The following is a 26,740-nucleotide window of genomic DNA, read 5'->3' as shown; positions in this document are numbered from 1 at the left end:
AGCATGGCGGGATTCCAGAAACCACAGCACAGTTTTAATGCTGCTGATGAGTCTCAAACTACAGCCTGGAGGAAAATGACTGAGTGAAATAAAACACCTCTTTTTACTACAAAGGAAAAGGGTTTTTCCATTTGCAAGTTGATAAAACTATTAAAAACATAGTTTGGCTGTTTCTGAATTTCCAGGGGTTTAGATGAATTTTCAGATAAATTGTTTCTAGCACACCCCAACCTCTATAGTATATACAAGAGTACTAATTTTGCATTACTGTCCCTTTTTTGATTCTTGCAGTGACAGAAGCAAAATCTGCCATTGAGTGGGGCTAAAAAGGATAGTACAGAGACAAAGATAAGGTTAAAGACAAAGGCAGTTTGCCTTTGCAGATTTGCCTCACTTTTCCCAAGATTATCTTTGTATCCAAGATTATTTTTGTATCATTTTGATTTCTGTTAAAACTGTTTTGCCCAAGCGCAAGTAAAGGAGCTAAGTCTGGAGCTACTCCAACATTCAACAAGCTTGAAAAACAATGTACCTCTGCAATCTGCAGAAAAGGTGGCCAAAACTCTCTCATCAAAGACGGCGGGTCCAGGAAAAGTAACCAGGCAAAATATAATCACATTCCTTTCTTCCTGGCCCTTTTAATATATTTTTTTTTTCTTTTTATGTATTTTTTTCCAGTGAAGGAGGCAATATGGCCATTTGTGAAACTGCAATGATTCTCAGTGATCACTAGATTTATAAAGGGTGGAGAGCTGTCAGGACAACTTTTGTTTGCTTATTAAGGGCTCCCATGTGAGCAGTAAAGCTCTATGGGATTCACACTTCTGCCCCAGATCAGATGATGCAGTTTGCCTGGGGAACACAAATCTTAAAATGTCAGTCAGACACGTGTCATGTGACTGGAAAACTGTCCTCAACCACTGGGGGTGTTTCTTCCAAAACTTGCTGAAAACACTAGAATTTACAGTAATGTTGACAAGTGCCTTTTTCCAAGTCCTTTTTCTCTCTGTCTCTGCTTTCAAAACATTATTAAGGTGTTTTTGAAATTCAGTCTGTGAGAATAAATGGAATCATAGAATCACGGAATGGGTTGGGTTGGAAGGCGCCTTAAAGCTCATCTAATTCCAACAGCCCTACCATGGGCAGGGACACCTCCCACTACACCAGATTGCCCAAAGCCCCATCCAGCCTGGCCTTGAGCACCTCCAGGGATGGGGCACCCACAGCTTCTCTGGGCAGCCTGTGCCAGGGCCTCACCACCCTCTGAATGAAGAATTTCTTGCTAAGGTCTAATCTATATCTAACCTCTTTTAGTTTTAAAACTGTTACCCCTTGTCCTGCTGCTACACTGCCCAGGATATGGTTGGCCTTCTAGGCTGCAAGCACACATTCCCAGCTCACGTTGATCTTTTCATCCACCAGTACTCCCATATCCTTCTCCACAGGGCTGCTATCTTAGCTCATCAGCCAGTCTGTGTTCAAGTTTGGGATTACCCTGACCCAGGTGTCGGATCTTGTGCTTGGCCTTGTTGAACTTCATGAGGTTGACAGAGGCCCACCTCTTGAGACTGTTGATGTCCCTCTAGATTGTATCACTTCCCTCCCCTGAAGGTGTGTCCTCTTCCCTGTATGAAAACAGAAACCTTTCCCAGGTGAGCTGAGATAAAGTATGTTCTCAGAAGACTTACGTGTGCAGGTTTTTAGGTCCTCATTAATGACAAATCCTTCAAAGCACTGACAGACGTAGGAATCATCAGTATTTAGGCACAGATGCTCGCAGCCATGATTGCTTTCAGCACAGTGGTCCACTCCTATTGATTTGTGTTAATAATTGAAGAAAGCACATTGGAGTTTTAGGTACATACATTATGACATTGTAGTTTGTGCACAATGCCTTGGCAGAGCAAGGGGAAAAGATCAGTACAGCTTTTTATTTATGCAGCATTCCCACCTATTTGAACAACCTGAGTTAATTAACAAAACCTAAGTTAAATTAATAAAACAACCCCACACAGCAGACAACAAACATGATAAAGTGCTTGCCAAATGTCATGAAGGGAAATGGAGGCAGTGTCCTGCCGTGTATTACCCACAGGATCATGCTTTCTTTGTTTAAAAGGCAGGACTCTTTTGTTCACCGTAAAATTTTCTCAGAGAGAAGTAGGAATACTAGTAACTCTTGTAAAAGAAATTATAGCTTCCAGGTTATTTCATAAACAGTAAATTCTTTTTCAGCAAATGAGCAATCACGAATTAACACTATCCTGCCAACAGGTTACCGCAGTTCAAGCCTAGTGGAGAAAAGATACAAATCATGAGTATGGGAGTGTCTTAACTTGTTCCATTTACTTTGTTTTCCTATTTCTATTCTGATTCCAAGTCAGATAAAATGGAATATTTATCGACTTTTGTATGAAACTGGTCCACTGAACAGACAGCAAAGCTTTAGAGTGAGATACGTGCGCTTGCAAATGTACTATGTAATCTGCTGACACTGTAAGTATAGAAAAAGCACAGTTTAGGAAAAAAGCTTTATACTGAACTTTCTCATAACATTTTATTCACGTCTTGCTAATGGCTATTTTTAGTTATATAGGCCCAAATCACTTTAGCTTAACTTGATCAAAAGTAGTGGAGTTTCCTCAGACACAAACAGAGTCTCATGTCTCTATTTGCAAATCATTTACAGATGTGAACAGGCACGTCTGTAGCTGTCTATATTTAAAAAAAAATCCTATACTTAACATAAAATTACTTAGTTTTAAATATTGCTGTTTATTAGTTTATTTAACTAGGCAAAGAGTTTGCAGGAGTCAGTCCAGATTTACCATTATATATAAGGAGAGGTAACATTGGCTTGGACAAGTGAAGCTGAGGTGTACGTTTTTACTAGCTGAAGCAAGTTCCAGCTGGAACGGTCTCCTTATTCCAAGGGTTTACATCACCATGAAGAGGCTTGTGTAACTTCTCAGAGCACAAAAAAATGTGGAAAAAAGGAGAAAATAATAATAATAAAAAAAAGAGTTTGTGAAAAAATGCATCTGTAGCATCTTGGCACCATCTTTTACAATACAAATATCCACAATAATGTGAATTTTAACATTTAAATACTTTGGGTTCTAGCGCAGAATCTTTTAACACATGCTCTCAAGCAGTGGAGTACTCACAAAGCAGCTAATTTCCAGGCTATAAGAAATAATATAACTGTAAATTTGTTCATCATATTTGCTTCATTACTTTTTTTTTTTTTTTTTTTTTTTTTTTTAAAGGAAGGGAAGGGGAGGGAAAAGGGGAAAGGTCTGTATTTTTTTTTTTTAAATAGTGTCTTGGGAAATATTTATTTTTAGATATTCAGCTTGTGATAGCCTAAAACATAATTGTTAAAAAGTTCTTGCAACACATCCAAGTGTCTTTAAATATGGCTTTATCACACATAGTTTATTTAAAAATAATTACTCCCTAGCCTATAAACTATTTTTGATTTCAGTGACAGAGTGTTCCTTTGGCAAAATTTATCATAAGTACATCAGGCAAAAATGATACCAATATTTTAGATTATGAGAAAAATGGTTCTCTGGAAAAAAAAACAACAACAGTATATTCTGAAAACTAGGCGACAGCAACTAGGCAGTACTGTTGGTGTCTTCTGGTGCAACACTGGTCCCTCCTTTAGTAGCATTCTTGTTCGCAGAGGACACTTTATTAAACAGATTGATGAAAGTGCAAACATATAGCAGGGGGAGATTTCTGCACATCTCCACATATCAGCATACATTAGTTTTAAGTGTGCTGCAGTTAAATAGCACATAGTAATGATACAGATGTTCCAGAGTAAGCTCTGCCGTTGTGTTTGACAACATGGCTGAACACCTTTTCCCAGTTATTTGTATTGGAGAAGATGATGTTTTAGTTCCATATTCAATCTGGGATCTTGCTATAGCATGACTTCACTAGGGCTGGCTTGGGGTTGACTTTACAGAAACATAGGTTTACATAGCTCAAAAAGATCTCAGAAGGGACTCAGGAGCATTTTCTCATTCTGTTCACACCTCACCCCACTGCAGTAACTAGTTGCTGCTGTTCATGAGATACTAATTTCTGCACGTATTGCCATCATGTTGTAGGGTGTATCCAGGATGACATTTGCACACAAGTGACTCTTCCATATTAACGCATTCATGTTCACAGTCATGCTGACCAAAAGCACAGAAGTTTACTTCTGTAGAGAGAAAAACACTAAAGAATTCAAGCCAGTTGTGAGGGTTTCTGAAGTCAAACAGCTTAGAAAAACTCACTTTTGTTAAATGGTACCAGATTCTATGCTTTGGACAGCTTTTGAAACTGCACATCTGATAGTGAGCTGTGGATCTGTGAGTTGACTGCAAATACTTGGCTAGCAAGACTGCACTTTGACTCCATACCCCAACTCCTGTAGTCATGACAATTTATGAACCATGGTGCATGGTGGAGGAGGAATGCCTGGTGCTGGTCACCAGTATTCTTCCTGATTTATAAAGAGGGCATATATGCAAATGTTCTACTTTACTTTACAAGTTTATCTCACATGAGATATAACAAGTTTTGGAATGGGAGCTTCAATCCTGAAAATGTCACCAGATTTACAGCCAAATCCAGAGTCCCCTAAGGTTAAGGAAAAATATCCGAAATGAGAGTTATGATTTCTCTTTAATTCTTAATTAAATCCTTGGCAATAAGTATTCCAGGCAATATAGTTCTTTTACTCCTATGCTCACCAAGGTACATCCATTCTATAAAACCCTGAATGTATTAAAGTACGATACAGATAATAAAAGCCAGGGTAGTATGGATTGCTGTAAAAACAGCACTGTGTACATAATGATGCTTGATGAGAAAACATCTTTAAGACTGAAAGAAGACATAGTTGTAAAAACAGATAAATTTTATGAGGGTCTAGAAATATAATTATGTTGCTCTAATCAATATTCCTACTCATAAAGTATCAGCACAATTCATCCCCCACTAGAACTGAGTCACCAGGTCAAGATAGTTCTTTATTAACAGCATTACACTGAAAACTTGCTGAGTTTCTGGACCCCAACTCAGGAAGAGCTGTAACACAAAAGGCTTTGTGAAGGAAATAATAGGTACAACTGGTTTGGAACCCTAACATTGCTGAGGTTGTTGATACAGTTTGAAGGAAACTGTATGGGTTTCATGTGTGATTTTAAGTTGCTTCTCATAACTACATTACCAATCCATTACTTTCTCAAAGCTAATGAAATACATGTGTCCTTGGCTAACGCAACTTAGCAGCAAAGCAAGGTAAAAATTAAAAAAGAAAAAAAAAATGTGCAACTAAAGGACAATGTCAGAAAGTCATAAAATAAGAAACAAACTTTTTGGTTTTAAGCCACTGTGGTTTCTGTATTATGCCTTAAGTTTTCCTGAATCTCTTAAAAAATGTGTAATATACAACCTAGTCTATGAAACAGCAAACTATATATTTTTCCAGTATGACAGTGTCAGTTAAAATTCAAGTTTATAAAGAAAGATTTGTTTCAACCTTTATAATAGAGAAAAATTTCATCCTTTCAGAAAGGAAACCATTCACAGCTGGTTTAAGAAATAAAAGCAGATGAACTTCATTATGTCCAAAGGATTACTCACTTTTGCATGTTTTCTTATCTGGATTAAGTCTAAACCCTTCTTGGCATTGACAAAAATAGGAATCATCTGTATTAACACATTCCTGTTCACAGCCATGGTCCTGAAGAGCACAATAGTCTGGTCCTAAATGGAAAAAATTGCGTCAGTGAGAAATATAATTCCTCAGATATAAGCTAGAAAAAAAAATTACGCCATTTTCTTTTCTTTATTTTTTTTCCTTGTGTACCATTTAGAACTTTTACCATATTGTTTCAAACTGTGAAAATAAGATTTACCTTTCTGACAAATAATCTGTTATACTAAGGTAGACCTGATATGTATTCTTAATGAATTCTTGGAGAAGACATGTACTACGTGCAGTACAGAAGTTAGAACCTTAAATATTTCTCAGCATTTCACAGCTATACACTGCCGCATCAAAATTGCCTATTTATTTTACTCAGAGCAAGTTTGATATGATCTGTAGTAAAAACACAACCAAGCTTCTGAATGCTATTCATTAGATCAAAGCGGGACAACCAGGTCATCAAGAGCATCAGTGTTTTTAAAAGCCTTGAGCGCTTGCTACATGGCTCTTCCATTTAAAATGCTCATCAAAGGAAAGATGAGCAAACTCTAGAAACAGCTGCTACTTTTGTATAAAGTACCTTAGAAGGGAAAATAATTCTGCAGTAAGCACTGGGATATTTACCCTGTAGCGCTAACCACTATGAATTAAGTCAAAGAACCTGACATTCACTTAGATGCGATCCATCACTGGCCATCACTTAGCTTTATATAGGTGGACTTAACTAATTTATTGTAGGTAAAGAACAGTCTTAATCCTTCTTCACCACTAAAAATAGATAGATGCGTCAGAAATCAAATAAGTTACATTTTTAATAACATCCGGCACTTTTGAACACTTCATTAAACAACCTGAAAACCAAAATTCAGTGGTTAATTATTATTGCAAGAGATAATTAACTTCCTGAAGCAGGAACTGTTCTTTTCTAGTATATGTGGTAACCTAATGCAATCGGGCCTTTATATGTGATGAAAACCTTCACTAATAATAGACCAAGCAGCAATAGGGGCAAAAGTCCTCTTAACAGTTAACTCAGCATCTGGGAATTACCTCTACCTTCCTCACTGACGATCTAAATTTACTGCCCTCTTCTCTTTCTGCCACACGTAGAGAACTCTGCTGGTGTTGGCAGGATTCCCCTAATGAGCCATTTTCCTTTTATTTCATTCTGAGAAATTTGGAGTAATTCCCAGAGAAAATTTGTAAGACATGCAAGACTGTCTTACATGTAAGACATGTAAGACTGTACTGATAACATTTACATTTTCAAACCTTTTTTTTTTCTTTTTTGTAGCCTTGAGCATTGAAGCTTGCTTTCTGTTCTTGAGCAGAAAGCCACAGTTCTTTGATAATCACAAGATCTTGGAAACTGGAGCCCTTGGCCCAGGCCTGCTTACTGATACAGTGATCTGGTCTGGCATGGGTGTGAGTCTTGGCTAGCTGGCAACTGTCACTGAGATTCAGTACATAAGCCAAACATGTAGAAATGTATGCTAAAAGTTTTAATTTACAAACATTTTAAATCCAGTGTTCTGAAGTTTGTTCCTTCATGTTGTTTATGTGAACTCAAAGGCAGTGTGATTCATAACATATGGGAACTAGAACACACTTCTGCTCTGAAGAGCTCTCATGTCTCAACTTCGTTAGCATCAAAATCTGCCCTGTTCTTTTCTTTATGATTTATTTTATTAGCAAGGCTCAGAAGATGTCAAGTGTAAGGTAAAGTGGCTTAGCAAGTGTTTGAGCTGTAGAAAATGGTATCTAAAGCCTTACTGAAATCTAGCCTTACTGAAATCCAGCCAGAAAGACCACAGCTTTTCCCTCATCCGCTGAGCATGTCACATTGCTGTAGAGAGAGATCAGATTTGTTAAGCAGGACCTGCCTTTGATAGACCCACGCTGACTGGCCCTGATCTCCTAGTTGCCCTGGTAGTGCTGTGATGGCATTCAGGATAATCTGCTCCAGGAGCTTCTCTGCCACCAGGGGTAGACTGACAGGCCTGTATTTTCCTGGATCCTCCTTCCAACCCTTTTTGTAGATGGACATTACATTTGCTAGCCCCCAGTTGACTGGGACCTCCCCTGATATCCAGGACTGCTGATAAATGATGGAAAGCAGCTTGGTGAGCACTCCCACCAGCTCCCTCCGTACCCTCAGGTGGATCCCATCTGGTCCCATTGACTTGTCTATGTCTACACGGTTCAGCAGGTTACTAACAATTTCTTCCTGGATGATGAGAACTTCATTCTGCTCCCTGTCCCCACCTACCAGCTCAGGGAGCTGGGTACCCAGAGAACAACTGGTCTTGCAGAAGAAGGCATTAAGTACCTCAGCCTTTCCCACATCTCTTGTCACTATGTTTCACCTTCCATACCCAGTAAAGAATGGAAGTTCTTCTGAGTCCTCCCTTTTCTTGTTTATATGTTTATAACAACCTTTTTATTGTCTTTAACAGCAGTAGCCAGACTGAGCTCAAACTGGGCTTTGGCTCTTCTAGTTTTCTCCCTGCACAGCCTCATGATATCGTTGTAGTCCTCCTGAGTGGCCCGCCCCTTCTTCCAAAGGTCATAAACCCTCTTTTTCTTCCTGAGCTCTAGCCACAGCTCTCTTCGGCCAGAAAATTTTCTTCTGTACCAGCACATCTTTCAGCATGTGGGGACAGCCTGCTCCTGTGCTTTCAACATTACCTTCTTGAAGAGTGTCCAGCCTTCTTGGACTCCTTTGCCCTTCAGGACTGCCTTAAAAGGCCAAAGTCTGCCTTCTGGAAGCCCAGGGTGGCAGTTCTGCTAACCTTCTTCCTTACTTTTGCAAGAATTGAAAACTCTACTAATTCATGATCATCTTGGATATAAGCTCAGGATGGCCTCCAACCTTCACATCACCAACAAGTCCTTCTCAGTTAACAAGCAAAAGATCCAGCGGGGTGCTTGTTGGCTCACTGCCAACCATGTCAGGAAGTTATCTTCCACACACTCTTAAGACTGCTTCCTCTCTGCTGCGTTGGATTTCAAGAAGACTTCCGAGAAGTTGAAGCTCCCCACAGTAACAAGCACAAGCAACTAAGAGAATCCTCCAAGTTGCTTATAGAACATTGTGTCTGCCTCTTCAGCTTGGTTGGGCAGTTTAGAGCAGACTCCCACTATGACATCTGGCTCATTGGCCTTCCCTTTGATTCTTACCCATTAACACTCAACCCTGTCATTACCATTTTTCAGCTGTAGACAATCAAAACACTCCCTTAACATAGAGGGCTAGCCTCCTGCCTCTCATTCCTAGCCTATGCTTTCTGAATGGTTTGTAGCCATCCATTGCAATACTCCATCCGTATACTTTCAGCAAGTCTGTGGGTGAGGTTAAATTAGGGACATTGTCTGAAAGTAAACAGCAGTAAAGAGGAACCTTGATAAACTTCACAACTGGACAAACAGAAGTCTTCTGAAGTTCAGCAAGAAGAACTGCTTGGGGGTATGTCTCTTTCCCTGGATCATAAGGTCAGATGTGCAGTCTGAATTAGATGCTTTCTTTCTAAATGTTAAAATTAAGTGACATAACAAGCATAATATGCACTGTAGTCAATAGGTTAACTTCATCTCTTTCAATAAATGTTGAAATGCCCCCAAGCCTTTAAAAAACACAGAAATGCAGTGCTACAGAAATAATGTTTGTTCACTTTATTAGACAATATGGACTATATTCATCAATGGCATCAGCAGTTTCACTCACCTAAAAACTAAAGGGTTTTGTCTGCTTACAGCTGTAACACTAAAGTTTCATTACCAAGGTCTGCATTTATGAAAGAAGGTAACCAGGAGCATACATTAAAGTTTTCCCTTCACATTTCCTGAAGTGAGTTATGACATTACATACTACAGAGGTTTTAGCTTATTTTCCCAATTAAGGGAAGCTTTAGCAAGAGTATTTTCTGGTCTGTTAGTTCTCTTCCGCTTTATATCCCCCCCAGCTCTGGTAACTTTTGAACTTGTTAGTTCAGTGTCAATCAAGTTTGACAAACAAGGAAACCTCTGAAGTTATTATAAGCTGGTGGAAACATCGAAACTTTATAGAGGTTACTGATCTTCCCAGAGCTTTGGCACAAGTATCAAAGAACTCTCTATTGAGGAAAATCCATAGCAAAATAGGCTGCAGTGTTTCCTCTGATTGTGGAACTACTCACTCTGTTTAATTTCAGGTTGTCTTACAAACCAAGATGATTATAAATTGTCATGTACAAACCAATTTGTTTATCCAGCTAGAGGGATGATATTCTAAATGAAATATCTGGATAATTAAAGAGAATATGCAAGACAAAGCTTTTGGCTTTTACTATTGAAAAAGGAGCCTGGTCTCATGTTAAATGCTTCCTGTTTATAGAAGGGGCCCTTCTACCTACTTTCTGTCTCCCTAAAATCCAAACTATCTCCCAAAACAACTCTCATTGCTTTTATGACCTTTGGATTCAAGGGCACTCCAACATTTTCTATACCTAACATATTATTCAGTGTTCCCAGGCACAGTGGGAGAATTACTGCTGAGAACTGGACAGAAAGAGTACATACTGTGCATAATTAAAGCTTATCGCTACTTACTTCTGCAAGTTCTTTTGTCTGGATTTAAAATGAACCCTGGGTAGCATCTACAGTAATAGGAGTCCTCAGTGTTAACACATTCATGTTGGCAACCCTGGTTATCCACAGCACAGTAGTCTACAACTGCAAAAGAACAAGAGCAACATATATAATCAGAAAAACAAAATTAGAACTATTACACATAGAGATTACACACAGCAGTTACAAGAAAAAAAGGGAAAGCTGACATAATTTTTCTCCTGAAGAACCTTTCTGCAAAAAGCAGTGTAATTACTAGTTGGTACATCACATTCATTTGAGTCCCAGATTGTTTCTCCTATCCTGTGAACGTTTATCAACTCACTTATTTTCAGTAACCTTCTGAATGTGTTTTCTCTGATCTGGAAACCACGACTCAGTCAGCAACTCTGTTCAGAGACCAGGACAAAGCAAAATTTATTTGATTTAGTTTTGTCTTCTGTCTCTCCCAGTCCAGTCCTGGAACCATTCTGCTTTTCCTTAATTCCCTCAGCTGTATTAGTTATCATTACTTGTTCCAGAAGCCCAAATGCATAGGAAACCTATGGCAATACCTCCTACACTGAAGGCTGTCATGGTACATTTATCCCCTCTACCTTGCTCCAGAATCATCCTGTAGAAATCAAGTGCAGCTACGAAATCTGACAGCTTCAGCTGATTTTCACCACTGATATTTTGCTTATATAATGCCTTTTGTGTGAGAGAAATCAAACATCATAGTTAGTCTAGTCACGTATTTCATAAGTCTGGTCACCTATTACACAAATCTGTATTTGCAAGATAGATTGCCAAAAAGGTAATAATATAACACTTCAGAGTTTACTAAGACGAGCCCATTTAAAAGTGCTAAAGGAGTGAAATAAATTATATCATTTTATTTCTTTGCAGTTTGATCTGTTTCTTTACACAGAAAGCCCTAGAAGAAATCAAAGACAAGTCACAAGGCAGGTGTTCTAACCCCCAAAAGCTTCCAGGCCCACGTTAGACAAGTTTACCTAATTCATTCTGCAGAAGACAGCAATGTGCCCAGCTTTACAGACATTTAATGAGACAGCTTCCCCATCTTTGCCAACTTTTTTTTTTTTTATTGCTCTATATTGTGGATACTCCCAAACTGTTTTTAAGAGGTTGTAAGTTTGTTTTAATTAAAACATTTTTTTTTTCTTTAATAGCCTTCCCTTTGCAAATAATGCACACTCAGGTGTGCTAAGCTATTTAGTCAAAGTCTGGTCAGGGAAGCCGATAATCCATTTAGTGACCTTGAAAGAGCTTTTTTAGAAAGATTTATTCTTAGGAATGAATGTGTTGAATGAAGTCAAATTAGATTACTTACTGTCTACCATGTGAGACCATTTTCCTGGCAAGTACTTTCCTGTTTCCACACTGAATAGCTTCATATAAAAATGTATTTGCTGAATATATTTTTCAAGGATATAACGTGTCATATAATTAGTCAGCTTTCCCCTTAAATTAGTTCTAACCACATGCACATTTTCAAGTGTTTTTAAATACACCGTAATAAATAAGTCAAAGAATATACAATTTCTTTCTATACAGTATCATACCTGGGAAACAGCCTATTTAAATCCCTCCATAAAGTCACCTTCTCTACATTTAAACCCTAATGAACATGCACTTCTACCACAACATCTGTAACTGCCCAACTAATTATTAGGAAGTTGAGAGACAACTGAATGGTTCGACAGGTCTTAGAATGCTTTACTATCAACATCTGAGTAACTATCACCCCAAGCACTTTCAGATGACAATCTCTTCTGGGGAAGGACTGTGCCTTCTTAGGCCTATGCAGCTGGTAAAGTACTGTGGACACAAAAGGAAAAAAAAAAAAGAAATACCTCAAAATAAATAATTCATACAAGACACTGATTTTACCAGGCTTGCTTTGCTTCACGTATATTAATTCTGGGAACCTCTTACTCATAGAAGTAGGTCTGTTGCCCTCTACCAATAATGAGCATATCAATTTAAATAGCACTTTTCCACTGACAGTTAGGAAGTCAGAATATTCTCTTGACAGTTGCTTTTGGAGATATGTATTATTTATTTCCACTCCCTCCCCCAGTCCCTTATTCCATGCAGGCTTATCCTTGCAGACTGGCATTAGTAATCTACCTACAATTTAATTTCACTTTCAGCTTCACGTTTCATTTTGGTGGTACTTTCTTAGATGGGAAAGTTGTCAACAGCATGTCAATCAGCAAGTAAGTTGCTGGAGGACTTAAATCTTCCTGAAACGACTGAAAAGAATGATAAATCTACATTTCTTATACTGAAGCACTGCAATCCTGCAGAAAATACATAACATCTGTATAAGACCAAAGCAAAATAATATTTTCTTCATTTATGTTAAGTATTATTATTTTTATACTTCCTTATTGTCACAAGAGTCATAGGATAGACACCAGAATGTGAACTTTAAATTTTAGCCCATGCCTATTTCAATATGAAACTCTTCTAATTAATTCTGAATTAATGATATTTTTAAGCAAGCAAGCAATGAATTCAGTTGTCATCTCCCTGTTTGTTCCACCATGTTTTTCTTCCTTGGAATTAGTTGCTAAGTGATGAGAGGTATCTTTTACATCTAGTTACCAGTTTCACACCCTAGGTGCTCATGTTTCCCTCTCAGATCTGTGACCAGCACAGGTTACCTTTCTCTAATATTGCTGGTTTACTACTATGATATTTATATATTTTTTCTTTTTTTTTTTTTTTTTTTTAGGAGAAATGATTAAATTAAGGAGAAGGGTAGAAGAAAGCCTAGGAAGAAAACGTGGCAGAATAAGTAAAGGCATAAGGAGAATGAAAAACAGTGTGGGGTAGGAGAAGAGAAGGCTTATGGAAGACTTGTTAAAAAGCAGAAAACAGCCAAAAAATGCAGCAGTACCAGGATTGCAGACAGGTGCCAGCAGCCAAATCACTGCCAGGAGAAAAGAGCCCACGCCCAACAGCTGCAGCAGTATGGAGGCAGCTCAGCACCAGTGCCAGGGAAGAGAAGGCACCATGGCCAGCAACACCAAGAAGATGGGGAGAGCGGGACCAAGATTGAGAGGGCTGTGTGTTTGGCAGCATAATGTTGAAAGAAGGGCTCAATGCCACCAAACTTATAACTGGCAGGATTTTGTTCATATGAAAGGCAGACAGTTAACATGAAAAGCTGTTTAAAAAGGCAAAATGGTAGCGCTCATAATTATCACTGAATAGATAGCTTCAAGTATTGTTTAATCTGAAAATCTGTTCATAACCAGTGTGTTGCAAACACTCAGGCTACTTCACTATTCAATAGTTACGTTAAATTAATGCATTGTAAGCTGCTGGTTGTGAGCTTTTATTTAATTATTGCCATCCAGGTAACCAGCTGACAGGTGTGTCAATAAAGCAATTAGCATTGCCTTTGATTCTTAACTAGAGAAATTAGCCCTTCAGAAATGAGGAGGAGAATGTAACAAAATAGCAGTAACAGCTGATGACACTAGGTATGAATATCTCAGATTAAATATATGGTAAAAAAGAATTAGGGATGCAAAAACCTGCTAAGAGAAGTCATGGTTTTTCTCTTTCTGGATACAACCATATCAATAGCAGACCAAAGTCTGACTGTGAAGGTCATGAGGATTAGGTTAAGGTTACTGGATGAAATTCTGTGGAGTGTTAGATGTAGAAATTTGGGCTATATCATCTAAAACGCCTTCTTGCTTAAGTAACCATCTTTAGCTACATTTTCAAAACAATTCAATTTCGGAAAGCAGGTTCTTAAAGGGATATGTTAGTGCCCAAATTATGCTGATCCTAAATTACGTTAAGGATTGTAAACACTCCTATGAGGATCAAGAGGCTACATGTATGGTAAACATTTCTGGAGAGAAGTACAGTGTCACTGTTCTTTAAAAATGCATTTATTATTCCAAGTCTAAAAAAACTCAAAACCTCATTTGTGTGTCCCATGAGAAACTATAAGCAGAATGCTCAGTTCCATAAACTGTCATCTATTTTGCACCTCAAAATAGGATTATTCTACAATATAGTAACTGTGAAGGTAATAAGAGGCAGGTTATATTATGTTTGTGGTGAATTCCAGAAGACAACATTTTCCTGAAATGTAGTGTGGGATTAAACATTTATAGGAAGGGTAATAGCCTAGTGTACCAGAATCATCTTAAAAATATTTACTGTGTATAAATGGAGAAGTAAAAAGTGAGATACTTATATGTTAATAGAAAGGGAAGTATGTTTTTGTCCAAAAATTGTTGTACTGTGTTTCCATGCTTGCAGTTTTGAGCTGTCTTAGACCTGATGTTTGCTTCTGTACTACCCATAGTAAAAGTTAAAGACACATATTGGGTGGGTTCTTTTAATGGGGACCAACCATTCCTTAAAGCCATCTTTTCAAAGAGTTTGAAAGTTCTCTTGGCATAACCACAAAACCAAGTGAGAAATTGTAATAAATTGTCCACTCCCATGTTTTCTTTGTCTGATTTCTGTCTGAAAAGGAACTACCAAGTTTGTCTGCTTTTGTTTGTTTTTGAATGGCCACATATAACATGCCAGTACCATGCTGGCCACCTGCATGGATCTAAAATAAAACACTAGATGCTTAGTTTCAAGATAGCGATGTTATTTTTCTGTGTGAAATTAGTTGGAACAGTTTTTCCCAGTCACCATTTTTATGAGTAAAGGCCTACATACATGCCAATATGTATTTTTCCTACCCCTCATGTAGAAGAAGACAGCTTTCCCATCGTTATTTATGGCCAAACTGGACATTAATTTACATTTAATTTTCCTTTGGTTTGTGTCAAATGCTAAACTCATACTCACCAATGCAGTTCTTTCCATTTGCATCAAGTTCATACCCTTCATAACACTGACAGACGTAAGACCCAGGCGTGTTCACACAAATCTGCTCACAGGCATGTTTCTCCACAGCACAAAGGTCCTGAGCTACAAGACATAATTGCGCAGATATGAAGTTCTTTGCCCTTCTATACTGTACAGGTAGACTACATATTGGAAATAAATTTGAGGAATCTATGAACAGCTCTTCAGAGTTGAGCTCATTTTAACACAGAACATGCTGATATTCTATCACATAGTGAAACTTTTATAACAGCAACAACAACTCAAATCTGAGGAGTTCAGTCCTTCAGCTGAAGGCAACAACAGTTACTGGGACACCGGTGCCTAGTGGATTTGCTTGACTGAATATTTCTCTGAAAAATTTAATGGTGTACTTTTTTTTCTTCTTTTTTTTTTTTTTTTTTAATAAAACATTTTTTGTATTTGTGCCTTTTTTTTTTTTTTTTTTAATTTGTGTACAGTCAACCCTAATAAATTATGATGAGGATAGAAAGGGAAAGAAAAAGAAAAAAGGGCACCAAAAGCCTTTCATTTCCGAGTTTTATCATTTTTCAGTTTTCTGCAACATACCATAGCAAGTTACCCCTCCCAAGCAAAAAATCTCTTGGGAAAAATTTCTACAGCAAATGAGGTCAGTTCAGTTCCTGGTCTAACGAAGCACATTTGGCTTTCTTAACAATAGACTGAAGCTTTCTGAGAACCCCAAATTTCGTCAGTGAAACCTCTGAAAAACAGAGTACTTTGAGTTGTTCAGGATCAGGCCCGGAGACTGCTCAACACATAATTATCATTTACAGCTGCAAAAAAAGGCTTTTGGAACACATTTAAGGAAACTAGCCAAGCAAATATGAAATTTCTTTTATAGTGCTCTGCTTCATATCATGCGGCATGATGAACAGCATAAACAGTCGTTTAACTCTCTTGTTCCAAGATAAACTCTACCAATAATTTTTTCAGCCACATTTGCTCTTTTGTACTACTTTGTGTATTAGTATAAGATTTGAGTATATCTAAAGAAGAATGAAAGAGATTAAATAACACAAACAGTGTAACGAGTAAAGAACAGCCATTATCTGACACAACCACTCTTCTCTAGACAATTTAGATGAGAGTGGTAAAAGGAGCAATAGTAGGTTTTCATCCTTTGCATGGATATAAAGCCATGTTAATGATTTCCATCCTTTGCATGGATGCAAAGCCAGCTAAATGACATAAATAAAGCATATTTTAAGTTGAACAAAGGAATACTTTTTTTTCCTGTCTTTGTTTTGGAAGATGGTTGAGTTGCTTCATATATTTATTTATTTATTTATTTATTTATTTATTTTTATTTTCATATGGAAGGCAACAAATCACCAAGATAGCATTTTTTTTTCTCCTTCAGTGCAACACTGAAATGCATTATGGAACAAAACTACCATCCATTCAAAAGACAAATGCACCCTTTTCCAGCCTGAAGCAAACTTGCTAATTCATTGCTGATTTAAGGCATTTGGTTAAGGGCTTTTAAGAACTGAATACTGATATGCTGTACTTTCACAACATTAAAAAAAAAAAAAAAGGTTCAGAAAAATGAAAGGAGTATATCTTTAGTGCCATAACATTCATCTTTTATGTACTGCTTAATTTAGCAAGTGATAACATGTATATGTAAGGAAACTATTTGTTCATGAACAAGTTGACAAGTGCATCCAGAAGTTAGATAAATACATCTGTTGTATGTTGACCATGTACTGCACTAAACATAAACATAATGAAGATTTATTTTACTTAGAGGTCCAGTGAGGAACATGCTGCCTCTTTGCATGGGTAAAAAATCCAATGCAGCCAATGAAAGTCACTAAAATGGTCACAGACTGGGAGTTTTTCTATCAGCATTCTCCAGATTCCCTCCAGAAATAAGCTGTCCAGTTTGTCCATCTTCATTCCCCTTTGCTCATGAATGCTGTTACCTCTCTGGGGACTTTTCAGAAATAATGGTCTGACCTTGGTAGACTGTTACCATATCATCTCCCTCCTTTACCAATGATCTGCAGCATCCTAGAACATTTATGGTCAGTTTGATGGCTCTCAATATTAGATTTCCAGTACTATTGCTAAAATTAGCTTACAGTTTGGTGACATGGAAAAATATCCATTAGAAGTAGGCTACAAACACATTGAATGACTCATCCTTTCTACATTTAGGAAACTCAAACCTACTCAGAACAAGTACGTGATATCCTACCATACATGATAGGATATCTTATCCTATCATGTGTGATAGGTAGCCAGAGAAAACTAATGTAAGACTGAGTTGTAATTTAAAAGAAGAAAATAATAAAAAAAAAAGTAGAGTAATGAAACAATAGAATTTGAAAAACTGTACAAAGTAACACATCAAGGGCTACTGTGCATGGGTCACCAGTAGGAAAACCATGCACAATTCCAAAACTGTCTTGGAAATTAATCTGTAACATGAAGCAGTGCAGTGAACAAAAAGCTGAACTACTGGCTGATAAAAACTGTGGAAATATAACACAACAAACCAGAAGACACAATAAAGAAACACTTTTTTATATCTGCAATTTAAATTCTCTCAGTTTTTCTCCATTATTTAAATCTAATAGATTTTTTATTTTTTTTCCCAGTATTATTCTTGAAATTCAATTGTCCAAAGTGATGTTAGGGGTGAGGATGGGAAAAATGCATAAGAGAAAATTCAGAAAAAGAGAAAATTTGTATTTAAAATAAATTTAAGAAAACTGAAAGCAGAAGAATTTTTCCTTAAAAATTCTTTGGTACAAGAAAATCAAAGGCAGGAGGAAGGTTTAAAAGAAAGGTTTACAGGATACAAAAGTTTAAAATGAGAAGAATTTCAAAAGGGAAATAATGGAAAGAAGAGATTAGGGAATATTACTGAAATGTGATTACAGTTGAAGGCCTCATTTGGGATTCTGACCACCCTTTTTTGGGGAGAGCTACAAGAAATGTGCAGAAGCATAGAGAATAGGCTGTGTTAAGAGTTGTTCTTGTCACTGTTCTTGCCTTGGCTTAGCTGCTAAGCCAAGTAATAAATAATTAGAATACATTTCAGATTGATTTTTTTTTTCTTCTTGAGGAAAAAAAAAACCTGGAATAAAGTGTTAAATTTAATAATAAACATTCCTCTATAATTCGCATTCATATGACAAAGGGATGCTGGTGCGAAAGGCAATGAAAACAAAGATTCTTAAATCTAGCTCATCCCATAGCTCAACAGCATGGGAGGTGAACAATTCAAAAGCAGTTTCCTATTGGGCTCAAGGGGTCTGAACACACTCCCACACACTGACAAAAATGCCCACATCACTCCAGTGCTGACATCCTTTTGTCCTCATTTCTATTTGCCAAGGCTCTGGCTGAAACTGTGTCCTGTTGCAGAAGTAAGGACTCTAATCTTCAAGCAGCAGAGTCCTCCCAGATACTGACATACTCCCATTGTTTCAGTTGTCATTAAGTATTTGATGTAAAATACAACACTAAACAAGGGAGGAAAAAAAAAAAAGAAAAAAAAGAATCACAAACTAGCTGATTATTTAAGATGCTGAACATGTGAGTTCCAAACACAAGAACAGGATTTGAGCCTGCATCCTTCACCTCACTTCTGAATTATCTATTATGATGGAGACACACTATGCTCTTACCATGACCGTTTCCTTCAGCTTTTTGAAAAAAAAAAAACATTTTCCAAAATTATTCTTCTGGCTAAAATCAGTTTGGCAATTTTGGCTTGAATCCATGGAGTGTTGTGGGGTAAGAAACTGCATTTTTAGCAAGTGCATTTTCCCCAAGTGGTAAAACACAGTATCCCACAATTGCTTTAAAATAATGGTGCGTACAGAAATAAATTTGGCACACCCATCTTATGTAGTCTGCTGTTAATTACTAGGAAGCAAGTCAAAATGGAGAAAAGAAATACTGCTTACAAAGATCAGAATTAAACTGAAGTACAGTTTGTTACTATAAACTATAGTTAAAGCCAATTACTTAAACTCAAAAAAACTTGATCTTTTTAAAGAAGGAAATGAGAGCATAAGCAAGACTTTTGAAACTATTTTTTTTAAAGGTCTTAAGGCTAGACTTCAAGCAGAAGTTAGGAAGAATTTTCCAGAATGTCAAGTTATTTCCCAGTTCTCTAGGATGGGGTTTATTCCACCTTTCTGTACCACTCAGTATTGGTTGCTATTAAGACAGGTTACTAAATTAGTTTGACTCACTTCATGTGGGATGATGAAACTTTTTTCTTTGGCTGTTTCATTCTTGACCTTATTGCACCAATAAATTTCAAAAGCAACCTCATGTAGTTACAGTTTACTTCTGCAGAGTCATGTATAAAAATTAGCTTGATGTATTTCATAAAGGCTTATGAAAATTTCATTTACAAAAAAAAAAAAAGGTACAACTTCACATTTTTAGACTCTTTGCCATGATTAGCATTAATTACACACTGAGCTCAGTCCTTTTTTATGAGCACAGCTCAAAGAGCATGGAATGTTAAGTGCTTTTTGGGAGCATGAAAGAGAAAAGTTAAAAAGAGAACATACTGCTGCAAGTTTTCTGGTCAGCATTCAGGATGTATCCTTGTTTACATCTGCATTCATAGGAGCCAGGGGTGTTTATGCAGAAGTGATCACAGCGATGCTCAACTATACTGCACATATGGGGAACTGAAAGAAAAAAGTAAGAGGTTATTAATTGCTTGTCACAACTAAATAATATATGTTTTCAAAAGCTACTTAAAAATTTCAAATTAAATTTCAACAGTCAACACAAAAATGGAGGCTTAAGCTTACATTTGAGTGTAGGTTTGCCAAATAGTACTATATGCCTAGTCCTAATAAAAATAGGAATTTATATATTAGCTGTCTAGCTGATGTTGGTGGCATGTTTTTGGACATGAAATTACATGTGGAATGGAGATATAAACAAGCAAAAAAGTTACAAAACAGTATCTGGAAACACTGATTACTTGGTGGTTCCCTGAAAACAATGAAACAAACCTACCACATTCAAAGTTAGAAAATAACTGTAATTTAAGTACAAACTGTTCTGGAGAACATTTAATTTCCTGAATTAAGAAAATAACCCCACAGCACAATCCTAAAGAATAATGACTGGAAAACAGCTTAATGAAGAATCTTGCTTGCTTAGTTATTAATTTTGAGGAGCATATGGGCAATGTATGACTATGACGAGGTAAAGCATCTCCAAGACTCAGTAAGGAGGAGCTGAGCTCAGCTACATGCTAGAGTATAACTCTTTCTGACTCTATTTTTTTTATCTGTTTGTATGTTATGTCTCTAATAGCAAGTAATAAAATGCAACAGACTTAGGAAGAAGAAGAAAAAATAAAAAGAATAGCGAGCTTATTCTGTCAAATTCATTACTTAACTATTTTTCCCCATATCAGCACTTTTGGGGGAATTACTAAATCTCATTGCTGTTTTCCTTCCACTAGAGCACTGCTCGTATGTCATTCCTATAATGAGCAGGTGAATTACTTCTCAGAGAACAATGTGAGGAAAATAATATATTCTGCTCAATAACAGGGATTGATGTGCCCCTTATTGTGCTAGGTTGACAAACATCAAAATTTATGGAATAGATATTCAATGGCAATATAGCAGCTACAACAGAAGTCTAAAAAATAACGTGTGGAATGTATGAAAAAAAAAAAAGTGTTTTTTGAGATACATGCTATGTATCCACTCTTTAGAATGGTTGGCAGAGTTATACATTTATTACTAATAAACAAACCACCACAATTGCCAAATCTCCCAAACAGCTTTTGTGAATTCTTCATATCCTGCCATAACAAAACTCCTCAAGTATTTTATCCATGTAAAAACAGAGCTGCTGGGATCTCTCTCAGCTGTGAGTGAAGGGTATATCCGAAGCATATATCCCATTATGTTAAAATGCTAAATGCTGCAGAAAATCAGACCACTGAACGTACTAAGTCAAAGATTTAAAGCCAGTGGATGATCCTGACAGTTTTAGCCATGTTTCTGTGCCTCCATTCCTCCAGTGTGAAATGGGGATAACAACACTATCTGCTTTTCAGGAGAATAATAAGGCCTGTTTGCTCCTGATGGCTCCAGCCTGACTTCTGTCTCTTTCACACTCTTCTTTTATTCATTCTCCATCTCCATTCCTGGATTCTGTCCCTTCTTCTGTTTCCCTTCTGAGTTTCCAACTTTTGTCTCATTCCCCATGCCTCTGATTTCCCAAGATACTGCTTCCTTCTCCTTTACCTTCCTGCAAGGTAATAAAAAGAGGCCCCTGGGCCCCAGGCCTCAACTGCTGCGTCTGACACCACTGAATCTTTAGGAGCCAGAGGCAGCAACTGCAGTCTGACTTAGCAGGGCATGAAACCCTGTCAGCTGAAATGGATTCTTCTAAGAATTTGATGGCTAAGGTCTGGGACATCTTTGCTATCCATGGGGAAACAGTGGTTAATTCAGTTTACTTTTTATTTTATCCACTGAGCTTCATCACTTGGACAAATTCTTCTCTTATCTTCATGGGAACCATGAAGGCACATTCCCACAGACACAAGGGTGATCTAGACCCAAAGACTAATCAGGAGTCAAGTTCTCTTCCCAAGGCACAAAGCCTAGGAGACTGCGTGCCGGGAGACTTGACCAGAGAGGGGTGCCTTGATGGCTCTAGGAAAGAAGCAAGGTATCCAGATGTTTGACTCAGCTACAATGATAATCCCTCTAGGTCCACAGCAGGGAGAACTTTTAAAAGCTAACCCCATTTCCCAGGAGGAACCTAGGTGCTCCACACTATGAGATGCTTAGATTCTCCCTTCAAATTTAGACAGATGAATGCTGCTTCACAGCCCACGCTCAACCAGACATTAAGGATCCTATCTGATGTTTAGTTCCTTAAGATGAAATCCACAGGATGCTAGCACATTAAGTTCTGTGTTGAATCTGGCCTGGGTTTTTAAGTGTATTTTTTTTTTTGGTGTTTTTTTTTTTTTTTTTTTTTTTTTTGGATCTCACCTTCAGCTCCTGAAACGTGGAGGCATTCACTGAGTAAAGGAGGCAGCAGCAATCCTTGTCACCTCCATACTCCTCCATCTGCAGGGGGATGGTTTTATTGAGGATCATGTGTATTTGGATTAAAGATGAACTATAAAACTTTAATACATTTACTGGGTACGGCCTAGTCAGACAAAGATTAAGTAGTACTTGTACTGGATTCATTTCTAAAATGCTATTAAAAATCCCATAAAATGGAGTTTTGTAGCATTTGCTGTTCATTCCATTGAAACTCTCATGCTTAGTTTACTCTTTCTTGGTTTTTAAATGTATTTTACTATGCCAGCTAATACCACGGCAAGGAAGAAACAGGAAAAAATCTATTATCTGATGAATGTCTGTGATGTTGTTCTGTGCTGATGCAGTTCATCTGGAGCTCTATTGCTCTTTGAAACAGTTTTGGAAAAGACCAAGTAAGGAAAATTCTCCAGCCTATCCTGACAATAAGCCTCAGTTCTTTCCTGGCAAAAGCGTCATAAGAGATGAGTGAGCATTCAGTCTCACCATGCATTCTTTCCCTGGCCTCTGCTGAAAATGCCTCGGTTTCATGCCATTATATTAAGTACACAGATTGGAATAAAATTAATTATACATGCCAAAATATTTGTAAAAGGTAATTGTGTATCATGGAATTACTGATGGAAGTGATTTCTCTATTGTAAATTAATACCTATTAAAATATTATTTACTTTATGGTATGAATGAATAATATCATGACAAAGGCTTTTCCTAACTTTCTGTATTTAAAATGGGTGGAATAAAAATGCTATCATATTTCTGTCTCTCACTTTTAGTGACAAGGCATGCTCAGAGATAACTGTTTGTATATATGTAAGCTCTAGAAGAGGAATAGCATGAACTCCCCAGTTTTTTATTATTATTTATTTATATATATATATATTTTTAATAACCAAAAGACATTTATCAGCTTGAATTTTCAATACTAAGTGAAATCACACTTAAAATCGATAGATTAAACAACTTATCTAATGCTCAAATAGCAGAGGATTGTAAACTAACTGCTGTTATGCAACGAATAGGAAAATCATGGTATGTGTGTTTGCCTCTCTGCTTATGACCATTAGGAATTACATCACATTTTATGGCACTTGAAGTAGAATTATCTTTTCCCCATATGTATGATTGTTGTTCTATCTGTCTAGATACCCTCCCTTTTTTCAGCAAATATATTCTAACAGAATAGGTTCCACAGGAAAAAAAAATGACAATGCATGACTTTTTTTTTTTTTTTCTCCGTGTTTTACTTTCATCTGTGCATTCAAACCTACATTTAAAAGACTTACCACAAAGTTTTGTCTGGAAGGCGGAGGTCAGTGTTTCAATCTGACTGAAATTAGCAACCAGAAATACGTGCTCTTCATGCGGTTCACTCCCAATGGACTTCAGCGTGTTCATGTCCACTCTTCCCACTCCAATGGCAAAAATCAGGATTCCTGAGTTGCGAGCTTTCGCAGCAATCTCTGCCACTGGGTCTTGCGGTCGCCCATCTGTCACTATCATGATAATGCGAGGCACGTTCTGGCTCAGAGGTCGAGCCCCTTCAGACTCTGAAAACGCGATGTTGACGGCGTACTGAATAGCCAGCCCAGTCATGGTGCCAGTCGCTAGGTGCATCATTCTCCTGACTGCTCTCTCAATCTCCTGCTTCCTCCTGAACGTCTTCAGAGAGAACTCATGTTTGACAGTGCTGCCGTACTGAATCAGGCCCACTCGGGTGGCATCGGGACTGATGTCCAGGAACTGCAAGATGGTTAAAATGAACTCCTTCACTTTTTCGAAGTCGTAAGGACGTACGCTGCGAGAACTGTCAATGATGAAGACAAGATCCAGACGTTTTCTGTTACAAGTATTTTCTAGAGGGCAAAATGAAAACAACAATTCTTTACAAGGATTCTGAAATGCAGATCAGATTAGCTTGACCTGAAATGTCAAACATGCTGTCTAAACAAATACCCTGATAAGTGTTGGCAAAATACAGGAAAAATAGGAGATGCCAGAACTAAAGCTACTTGGGCGATCTGAATTTGGTCTCTGGTGAATAACAGTAGCCGCCTGTTATTTGATCAGTTGGTTTTTTTTTTCATGAGATCAGTGCTCAGAATGGGCACTGTTGAGACTTTGGCCTCATACCCCATGCAAGATGGAAACTCTCTCTGAATTACATAGTTATTACTGTAGTGGGCTGCACGTTGATGATGGCTGTTGTAGGGCCTAAGAACTGAGAAATCCTAACGGGACAGCACTCCAATGACACAAGGTGGTATTAGTTCTTCATTAGAAACAAAGAAACAGACACAGAGAAATCCAGGTCAAAAGCATCTGTTAATTAGAGTGACTGATCCAAGACGTGGAGGGGCTGATTTTTCAGGGAACTTGGCACTAAAGAGCGCTTTGCATGTACAAAGTACAGCTCTCAATGACGTCAACTGCAGCTGTGAGTGCTCAGCACTTCTGCAAATCAAACCCCATGATTTCAAACACATAATTAATGGCCATCTGGGAAAAGTCGAGTCTATTGGACTAGCTCAGCATCACACTGAAATTCTGTGGCTGCACCAGAGACAAAATCCAGTTTTCTACAATGGCGTTCGACTTGGAAAAAAACACCGCTCGTACACTTCCTGAAATTTTCTGTTTCAGTCATCAACACAGCCTTTTTTTCCAAGAGCCACTGAAGCTGGAATACCACAGGGTATGTCTATGACAACGGCACAGACAGACAGACAAAGCTATCATGGGTAACAGCAGAAGCAAAGGCTGCCCCTTCTGGGCATGCCACGAGCTTCCCAAGGCCCTGGGTACACCCTCTGGCTTCTACTCAGCATCTGTTGCTGACGTATGTGAGTTATAGGGTGGGAATGGACAAGGACTGGCTGTTCACTGGCTTTTCCTATACAGAAAACCAGCACATGGCAGGCTTGTGGGAAGCAGAGGGACACGAGCTATGAGCCTTGCCACTGGAGGCTGGGTAGGGTAGAAATTTAATAGGACTTTAAAAGTCTTCCTGGGATGCTGGTGATATGAAATGAATTGAGGTTTAATAGAAAGACTACAGGTAGCAAGAAAGCTCACCAAACTGCAGTAGCATCCTCACCTTACTAAGCTGAGGTGCCCTTAACCAGGAGCATCCCTCCCTGCCAAATCCAATTCAATTCCCAGAACACTCTTACCCATCTTGTGCTCTGAGTGAGGCAGATGCCCTGTGGAAAAAGTAGTTATTTGATTGTATAATTAAAGGCCGTGTCACACAGCACAAGTACAAGTGGGCCAATCAAAGACTCAATTGGAACAACATCTGCCTCTCCACAAGCCTTTACACGAGCTCAATTGTGACTGCTGATGAATGCTAACCATGCATTGCTGCCAACGAAAGGGGTGAGAAAGATGCCTATTCTCACTTGTTAACTCAGAAGCCTCTTTCATAGATTACCAAGAACATTTGTGGGCACAGAATGAAAATGGTCTTTGATGACATAAAAATGACTGCCTGGATTTATTTCTCTGCAGTCTACAGTGTGGCTTTATTCAGAAGTGTAGGAATATGCTCGAGTTGCTTATTCTTTCAAAATCAGAGAGTGTTGAATGCAAGCCAAGCTGAGCAGAAAAATAAAAATCCGAGTTCTGATGGAACACATATATCCTGACACATTAACTGTTTTCCAACTTATTCGATCAATGGCATATCTAATTATTATTTTTACTAATATGGGATATTCCAGCACAGTTATAATACAAAGATAACACCAAGATAAGACTTGTGGGAGCAGGGCAAGGGGAAAGAAAGATTCAGAAAGAAGGCCAAGAATGTGTGTGTGCCTATGAAGGCATTGACAAAGGACGGAGAAGGGCAAAGTGACTGCTATTTCAAAACACAAGCCTTGCTGTTGAATTCTTTTGAATTTCAGGGTGGATTTTAATTTGAATGTATAGATTCAGATCTCAGTCTGAAGAGACTCAGTTCCTTATTTTGAAGTCAGGAATGAATGGAAATGGGAAGAAACCTGGAGAGCATTAGTAAATAGTACTACCAGAAATACCCCCCATTGTGCTAAATTAGTAATGCAGAAGGATGTAATATAGTATATTTCAAAACCACTTTCAATAGAAAAAAATCTATCTATAGAAATGCCAAACATTTCAAATATATATATATATTTAAAGTCTTTGTCTTCTGGAGATTTTTAATAAACTTGTAATTATTAATGTTGATTGAGCTGAGCTGGGTTCCATGAAATATTAAGTATAACTCTTTTAGTAAGCAGAACTCCAGCTGGGTGGTATTTTGAGGAGTGGCAATCAGTAATGGCTAACAGATCTGAACACTCATCCCCTCAGATAAACTTTCAATGACGCCTTTTTAGCAGCTCCATGGTTTTGCACTTGCCCTGCAAACTGTAATCTCTTCCTCCTACCAGCTCTTATGTTTAAACAGAGAACTTTCTCAGAA

At 37.8% G+C, this 26,740-nt stretch overlaps 1 protein-coding gene across 13 annotated transcripts in view; it reads right to left on the bottom strand.

Moving 5' to 3' along the window:
- The window catches only part of MATN2 (matrilin 2), a 79,602-nt gene that overhangs the window by 22,173 nt on the left and 30,689 nt on the right, over nt 1-26,740 (bottom strand). For 11 of the 13 annotated variants that reach the window (XM_068672324.1, XM_068672321.1, XM_068672316.1 and 8 more), the window contains exons 3-8: nt 23,577-24,146; nt 19,765-19,887; nt 15,161-15,283; nt 10,304-10,426; nt 5,650-5,772; nt 1,689-1,811 (exon numbers count right to left, since the gene is read on the bottom strand). In XM_068672324.1, coding sequence (XP_068528425.1) covers nt 1,689-1,811; nt 5,650-5,772; nt 10,304-10,426; nt 15,161-15,283; nt 19,765-19,887; nt 23,577-24,146 — 1,185 coding nt within the window. The remainder of the gene's footprint in view (nt 1-1,688; nt 1,812-5,649; nt 5,773-10,303; nt 10,427-15,160; nt 15,284-19,764; nt 19,888-23,576; nt 24,147-26,740) is intronic. The other 2 variants (XM_068672320.1, XM_068672329.1) reach the window with 1 other exon arrangement.

Source organism: Anas acuta, chromosome 2 (assembly GCF_963932015.1).
Source record: "Anas acuta chromosome 2, bAnaAcu1.1, whole genome shotgun sequence".
Classification (NCBI taxonomy): domain Eukaryota; kingdom Metazoa; phylum Chordata; class Aves; order Anseriformes; family Anatidae; genus Anas; species Anas acuta.
This window is presented reverse-complemented; position numbering and strand designations above follow the sequence as displayed.